We start from the raw sequence: 8508 nt of genomic DNA, 5'->3' as shown, positions 1-8508 counted from the left end.
ACTTTTTAAAAATATTTTATTTCATTTTATATATGTGTATATCTTTATATATATGTGTATATTAATGCTTAAAAATTCTAATAAATAGTTAGTTTAAAGTTTTTATAAAAACAATTATGATATTGTTTGTGAATTTTAATTAATATATAAAATATGTATATATTTTTATTTATAATATTTTCAAATTTTAAAATATTTTTGAAAATAATTTTATATTTATCTTTCCATCCGCAAACGCTAGCTGGAACCAGCTTTTGATTTTAAAAGGTTCAGAGCGGTTTGGAACGATTTGTAGCGGTTTGTATGATTGTTCCAAAACGCTGTCAACCACTACCAATCGCAAAAGCTGCGTTTGCGGGTTGTAGCGGGAAAACAAGTCAGACCCTTAATTTGCCATCTAACCAATTTTGGAAAGGAAATGAAGAATATGTCACTGATTTTGACGTTATTAACTCAATAACATTTAGTGTACAATTGTGTCGGTTATGTCCTTCTTCTTTCTAGGTAATCGGTGACAGAGACAAAATAGATAACATCGACATGAAGAACATGTGGACGAGGATAAAGATTATATCGTCGATGATAAGTCCGTGTATTGGATCATTGGTTATATGGTTTTGTGGTATTTATGGTGGAAGACGCATGCAAGAAGATTGAGATGTAATCGCAGTTTACTGAAGAAGAGAAATAACGATTGACACACCATTGATGACGTTCTGTTACAGGTATAAAATAATGGTATAGAATCTTTATAAATGGTATAGTATAAAGTAGAATAGTTTTCCAAAACAAAATTAAGTATGGTTCTAACTACTATTCTATTTACAGACCTCACAAACACTCCACTAACATCTCCAAAACACTAAACCCAACCCCTTCCCCAACCCTTAAATACTAAATTCAACCTCCAACCCCTAAATAATAAACCCTAAACCCGAATCACTAAACCCAAACCCTATACTAAACCCTAAACCTGAATCACTAAACTCAAACCCTATACTAAACCCTAAATTTTAATCATTAATCCTAAACCCAAATATAATATAAAGTTATAATACATATAAAGAATATGTGAATAGAAAAAATAAGTTATTCCATTTAACGCAAATGGTATAGAAATACCAGAGCGTTGTAGATTATATAGTTTTGTAGTTTAAATGTGAAAAAGAATAACATTGCTCAATTATTAAATAAAATAGAACACGATAAACATTATATTACTTATTGATGAATACTAAGAAGAAGAGAAATGTTAATATGCCATCATGTTCCATTTCATTGAAATAATATAAAAATACAAAAGGGTGTGTATATATTAAATAATATAGTAATTACACTTATGCAAATAATACTACTATGTTATATACCTTTTTGCACTGAACATAGTATAGTTTCTGAATCATCTTCTACATATCATCATATTTTCCGGACACAACAGACATTCATCGGTCCACCACCATTACTTTTCATCACCAGATTTACATAATATCTCTGTCCATGTTAGATTGTGGCTGTTCCAGCTTGCAATATTAATAAGCAAAACAGAGTGCGAAGACAAAAGGTGGAAGGAATTAATCTTTTGATTCCATAGAATAATCGATGGTCGGAAAAAAACTAACAGGGATAAATTGATGATGAAAACATAAACAAAATAATAAACAGATGTAGATGTTAGTTGTGGATATCTGAGAAAATAATGAAAAAGAAAGGAGAAGAAGTTAACCGGTTGTCCTCAAGAGTAGTTTGATATATATTTTAGAAAATACGTTGAATATCTTGGTCAAATTTTTTTTTACTTACCTGATTATAAAAATTTTGTTGGTCGTACTGTCCAATTCCCAAATCCCAATTCCCCTTTTATTTTTATCACGCGGTATGCTTCACTAATAACAAACGTAGCTACATTTTTTTTTCAATGCACAAGCTTATTTTCTTTTTAAGATCGTTGAGTATTTGCTTTGGAAACCGACCTTTATTTCGGAAATAAATCTCCATATCATGTTACAGGTTGACAATGAGTACGAAAGTTCTTTTATTCATCAACTGAGAACATCGTAGAGTAGTTTGTACCCACAAAACAAATAGTTCCAAGAAAAAATCAAGATGCAACCAAAAAAATCTCCAGAATGAATATCGTTGTAAGGGATATTTGGCTAACTTGTTATTGCACATTTTTTCCTCATTGTCCAGAAGGCAGCATAGTATCGGTTCTGCAAAACAAAATAAACAAACAATAGAAAGAGATAAATGAAACTGAGATTCGAAATTACATATAATGAAACTTTGGAAGGACATGAACAAATCTGAACCTGCATCATAGACCTAGGATTCGTAGTGTACGTTGTCTCAATTGTTCTCTCTTTCTGCAAACGTCAAGGACACGCAATAAGTATGGACAAACATGATATGTTATTACTTAATACAGAAAAAGTCACTCTTGTCGTGTAGATTACCTCAATCTCGAACCCATATTGTGAAGCAACTCTTTTCACATCCTCCAAACTTAGCTCGATTGACATTTCCTAAAGGTGAAGCCAGAAATATATATTGTGATATCAACTTTATCAGAGAGATTCTCGGACAAGTTCAATACTTACATTGTCGTGGCCATATGTGTCCGCAAAGTGATACAGCAGAGGTCCTAAGTTTATCCAAACCTGATAGAAAAATTGATATTAGACAAGTCAGGAGCATTAAGAGATCAAAGGCGTTGAGAAAGTTTAACAGAGATAATTTACTCCTCCATCCTTTAAGATTTTGGATATGGTTTCAATGTACTCAATGATGTTATGAGCGGTGTCAATAAAAAAGCAAGTCACCACAGCATCCCACATTCCTGAAAACTCAGTGTTACCAAATGCATTATAAGCAAACGAATGGTGTATTGAGTATGAAACATTGTCTAAACAAAAGCAAGTAATCACGAGTTCTAACCTGCCTGACATGATTCATTGTATACTTCAACAAAATCACCACCGCACATAGAGAAACCTTCTGTTATTCCTGCACTGCTCTCGCACGTGACATATAGTGAATGTAGTTTACATGAAATAATCAATGCAAACTTGCTTGATCACTTTTAATTGAGTTCGATAAAAGGCATACCTTGCAGGATGAATATCAGGAATAGAAACAGGGCGTAGTTGATCATTGTCCGAAAGCGAATTGCAGTTGCTGTGTATCCAGGGGTATATCGTCCACTCACCAGGCACTTGTGCACTGTTGAAAAAATTAACGTTGAGAGAAAATTATAAGGAAATTGAAAAGGGTAAAAATATTATTCAGGAAGGTAAGAAACTCTTTACTAATTCAGAATAAAACTTGAGCAGATCATCATGTAGTATGAAAACTCATTTCCTTGGCTTATGAAACCTGTTCCAATTGAACAAGAGTTGTTATATTCTTTTATGATCATTGAAGCTAACAAGAAAGTTTACTTCTCCATGGCATTACCTAGACAAGAAATTTCAAGGGCCAGACGTCCAAGTCCAGCACCAGGGACTAAACAGCTAGGAGGGGTGCTGCAAATCATATAATTAACTCTCTTTAAATCAGACAGCAAGCCACCGAACTAGGAAACTGAATAGTAGTTAGGAGAAAAAGACTTCCCACAAACTCAGAATGCATTAAGGAGAGCTCAGAGACTCAAAAAAAAAAAAATATCAGTAGCATGATTTACCTCTTCTTCTGGCGATCAGGAAACAAGGAATCAAGCTCGTCAAGGATAGGCTTGTAGCATTGGTCCCTTTCTCTCTGACCCTAAAAGTAAAAAAAAAGCGTATGCAACTAACAACTCAGGTTGTGAATATGCAATTGAAAGAATCTGAGTACATTACTGAAAGAAGTAAATGACAAAAAGAAATACAGTTACCTCTGCTGCCCAGTCTCGAACTATATTTCTTATTATACAACGAACCTGTGTTGGAATACAACAAAACCATGCACATTTCAACGCACAACAACAAACATATGCAATTTTGCGGGTGTGCATGTCACCTCTATCATGTGCATATGCATAGGTGCAAGTTGAACTTAAGATCCACAGGATTTACTCATATAGATAAAGCTACATGAGATAATCGACTCCCAGGATCTAATTGATCCAATACAGTTGAGAATAAATTCGAACAGGTCAACCTATAATCTTTGTTCTGAACACTACAAGAACTCGAATACATTTATGATATCATCAGCCATACTAAATGTCAAAAGCATACCTTATCTACGTCAACCAGAGGAACATGTGTCTGTAAGGATGGGTCCAACCAATCATGGGATGATAATGATGCCTATAAATATGAAAGAGGGGGCAACATTAGAATTAGAAAAAAAGTCACATGAATTGGTATGAAATGAAATAAGGTTCAATAGTTTATGAGTTGAAATTACATTGCCATGGTCGTGATTTAAATGGCCTCCATCACAGTCATATCTCTTATCGTTGATTCTTGGGTCTTCAGAGCGATTGTTGGGGGCAGGCTTATTAGCATCCATCCTCTGAAGCTCCTGCATTTATACAGATAAATTAAAGGTCATAATTGAAAAGGATATAATTTTCATATCTTGATCTGACAGATATAGACAGAGTTCCTCTTACTGAGTCGTGCAAGCTTTTGCTTTCTTCCTCATGTGTACAGCTATTAGTCAAGGCAGGCTGACAAGAGGAGTCGTGTCTTTCATCTAGTGTGTATTTCTCATGTGGAGCACAATCAAGATTTGAGTCTTCATAACCATCAAGATCCTGACTCAGGTCTATAGGGGGCTCAAAAGCCTGCCAAGTAATTATGATTGACATCATTATTCATTACATGAACTGCTCAGGATTTCTAGCAATGCAAAGTAGAGTTTATGACTCACATAATCAAATAAGTAGCATGAAGCAATCAAAACGCCAAGGGAATTATTAAAACATAGAAGATATGTTTGCAACTGACCTGAAGCATATTAAATATGAAATATGAATTCGTCGATATACACCTGCAATAACAGAACCAAATAACTTACTGGTATTTTAAAATTATACTACAATTAGGACTCTGGAGCAAGTAGAAACAACCAGGATATAAATAGCTAAGTTCAATATGGCATACTATTGAGTTTAATGTATCAGCATGAGAAAGAACAATTATAAGAGGCACGGATATAAACAAAATGACGTGAATAATTAATCTAACAGGGTTTAGACAATCAAACAGAAGTACTCCATATTGTAAGTAGTTGCACATGCAAAGTTCATTTTTTACTTTCAGAGACTAGAATATAAATATAAATAAAATATGTTATTTTACATTATTAATAGGATGACAATGCATTGATGTCACACCAAAAAAAACTTGTTTGTTACACGTTTAGACCGTTCCTAACCTCAATTACTCTAGGGGATATCATCACTGCGACAAAAAATATTATTTACTAAAAAAATTAATGAAAACGTTTAGGAAGCATCAGGATTGTTCCATAATCCTAAGTCGAAAAGTACCAACTAAGTCATATCCAAACCTTAAAGAAACTATAATAAAAATATAAAAAAGTTCAGAATATCATCCAAGCAAGCTCTGACACTAAGCAATACAACGAGATGACAATAGATTAATGAAAAGTCTACTGAATCAAGATTTCACCTTCTTAATCTCTGAAACTTCAAAGCGTAATGGGGCACCAATGCCTGGACAAGGAAAAATACATCGCTGAAAATAGTTAGTTTTATTATAAGAAAGAAAGAGGATTCCACAAGTAATCAACTTCACTTGATATCATTTCTAATCTATCCATGAGCGTCAAATCATATGTAAACTATTGACATAATATCAATAGGCTTACACAACAAATAAAAAACTACCGAAAGGAATAACAATAAGAGCTTTGTCTCTGTACACAACTAACGCAACAAAAGATTACTTTGTGGGCAGGAGACAGCTTCCGATATGATCTTTCCCATTTTTTCAGATCCTCTTCTGCTGCCTCGGGGTAACTGCAATAAGTTTCCAAGCCTAAGAATGAGCCTACTAACACGGCTATTACAAGAAAAACTAATCTTCATCAATTAAAAAATAAAAGTAGTATATCAGAAGCAATGAACGTGAGTGAAGCTTCTGACATTATAAACCAAGGGAACCTAATAACCGAAGTACAGCTTCTTTTTTATTATTGCTTAAGAGGGTCTGGACCGAACCCTCATGTCCGAAAGAGAAACCACATCTTGTCACATTAGTTTGGTCTGAAGAACATCCGATCAAAATCAAGTTCTTGTAACTTAATCACTACTAAATTCTAAAAAAAAAATACAATAATAATCAAAGAATTGAGTTAATTCGAAGTGTAATCAATCAGATAATTCTCCTGAACCCCAATTATAGTACACCTTCCTTTTTATTATTACTAAGAGGTTCTGGACCCGAATGAGAAACTACATCATGTAACGTTAGTGTGGTCTGAAGAACCTCAGATCAAAATTTCTTGTGATTTAACCACCACTAAATTCAAAGAAAATATAATAATAATAATAATAATCCAAATTTGAGTGATTCGAAGTTGTAATCAGTCAGATAATTCTCCTTGAACCTCACAGTGTCAATTCAGATACGCAATATATATAAAGAACCGAAAGACAAATTGAGTAAAAAGAAAGAAACAAGGAGAGGATAAATATACTTGAGGTAAGCACTCATGATGCGGCGAAGAGATTTGGCTTCGAGAGCTTCTTCTAGTTTCTTCTGGCGGCGTATCTTCTCCTCCTCTTCACCGTCCCTTTCCCTCGACATCTCCGTTTCCGTTGCTCCGGCCGTAACAGTTTCCGGTGCCTGAGCGGTCGTCGTCTCCGTCATCTCTGACGATGAAATCACGGTGGCGTGGAGTTTGATTTCGTCGAGGAAGAAGAGGATTATACGAGGAAACAAAGTTTAGTTTTGTATTTGGGCCTTTATTCATTCATGGGCCTCGTTTAGCCCATTTGTGAGTACGGTAAATAAAACGGACATTGGAGATTAGTCAGAGTTTCCAAATTTCCCATACATTTATTTATGTTGCAGTTTCGGAATTGATTTCTAGAATAAAACATTGAATTGCTTCAGAAACGCTTATGATCATAATTTCAAACATGTATATACTTCATCTTCTTGCCTTCTTCTTTGTTTTAGTTTAGTACTGGTAAAATGAGAGGATTAGTAAGCTGAAATGAAAGTTGTAAGGAAAAATATAACTAAAGCACAAAAACTAATACTCCCTGCGTTCCTTAAACATACATATTCTAGAGAAATATTTTGTTCCTAAAAGATTCATTTTTTACATTTTCAATACAAATTTTATTAATTAATTGCAAACTTCAAAAATCTTAATTGCACTAATTGATTTTTTATTGGTTTAAAATTATGAAAAAAAGATAAACACAAAAAATTATGTAAATTTAATGTGTTTTATTAAAATATGTGAAAAAATTAGAATATGGATTTTTTAGGAAGAGAGAGAGTATATATGATATGAGCTTCGAGTTAACCAATAGACTGCAATTTTTTTGGATCCTCTAATCACATAAAAAGAAAACATGAGATCCCTCAATCCCAATATGCAACGCAGGTTTAATTGACCGATAACTAAGTAACACGTTTCCACTATTCTATTGTTTCAAGAGAATTCAGCTTACATTACATGCATAGTTTTTGCAGAAAATTCTATGAATACAAAAACTAAAAGCATACTATTGTTATTTAATTTTCTAGGTTGGATTAAATAGGGAATCATGAGACTACCAAAATTCACAACTAAAAGTATTTTGGGAGTCTCATAATTCCTTAAAGTTCTTGGATTATTTATAAAAGGTTTAAAAAATCGTAAATTTCATTTTCAGTGAATAGAACTAATTTAACATGGTTTGAGTGCGCTATACGAGTTTTCGGGTCCAGAACCTCTTAATTATTAAAAAGATTAACATGGTTGTTTTTTTTTTGATAATCCAGTATCCGACCACTTTTGCGTGATCGACTAGCCCACCGGGCCTAAGCCCATGCCATTACAGGATTTTTAAGCGTCCACTTAAGGGTTCCTGGTTACGCGAAGTGGTCTGGAGGGCGAGAGGCAGCCCATGTAAAACCCTTCGTGGCCAACACGAATCGAACCCGGGACCGTATCGGGGCCGAAGCTCCCTCAAGTACCACTAGGCCAACTCGAGTTGGTTAACATGGTTGTTGCTACACTGAGAATAATAAGATGTTTTATATGATCGTTTGGAAAAGTGTTTAAATAGTTTGTAACTTGACGATAGTTTGTAATTTGACGGTGGAAATTTATGATAATTTTTAGCAATAAAAAAACAGCTTTTTAAAAAAAAAAAAAAAAAAAAAACAAACTATCAGTTCAGACAAGAAGTGAGTAAGGTTCTTAACAAAAATAAATTATTTTGGATATCTGGTTCCAATATATGTGGAAATTGTTATAAGATAAATTTTAAAATGATCCTCCACTCCTTTACCAACTCAAGCACTATGATCATCTACTCATCAAGCACTATGATCA

General features: G+C 33.7%; 1 protein-coding gene across 2 annotated transcripts; it reads right to left on the bottom strand.

Annotated features, from left to right (window-relative positions):
- Positions 1–2015: 2015 nt before the first annotated feature.
- On the bottom strand, positions 2016–6863 carry LOC106337436 (UPF0586 protein C9orf41 homolog). 2 transcript variants are annotated; one of them, XM_013776540.1, is made up of 18 exons: positions 6652–6863; positions 5899–5971; positions 5622–5665; positions 4935–4977; positions 4598–4771; positions 4390–4506; positions 4218–4289; positions 3872–3916; positions 3680–3759; positions 3454–3521; positions 3306–3372; positions 3106–3219; positions 2935–3008; positions 2739–2836; positions 2598–2657; positions 2454–2522; positions 2310–2363; positions 2016–2210 (listed from the first exon to the last, which is right to left on the bottom strand). In XM_013776540.1, the coding sequence occupies exons 1-18, from the start codon at positions 6822–6824 to the stop codon at positions 2154–2156; spliced, it is 1482 nt and encodes a 493-aa protein (XP_013631994.1). In that variant the 5' UTR covers positions 6825–6863; the 3' UTR covers positions 2016–2153. The 2 variants fall into 2 exon arrangements, with proteins under 2 accessions (XP_013631994.1, XP_013631995.1); XM_013776541.1 differs by lacking the exon at positions 4935–4977 and having other exon boundaries at positions 6652–6842.
- Positions 6864–8508: the final 1645 nt, after the last annotated feature.

The sequence above is a fragment of the Brassica oleracea genome, chromosome C4, assembly GCF_000695525.1.
Source record: "Brassica oleracea var. oleracea cultivar TO1000 chromosome C4, BOL, whole genome shotgun sequence".
NCBI classification, from domain to species: Eukaryota; Viridiplantae; Streptophyta; class Magnoliopsida; order Brassicales; family Brassicaceae; genus Brassica; species Brassica oleracea.
Note: the sequence above shows the minus strand (reverse complement) of the source record. Positions and strands in the feature narration are given on the sequence as shown.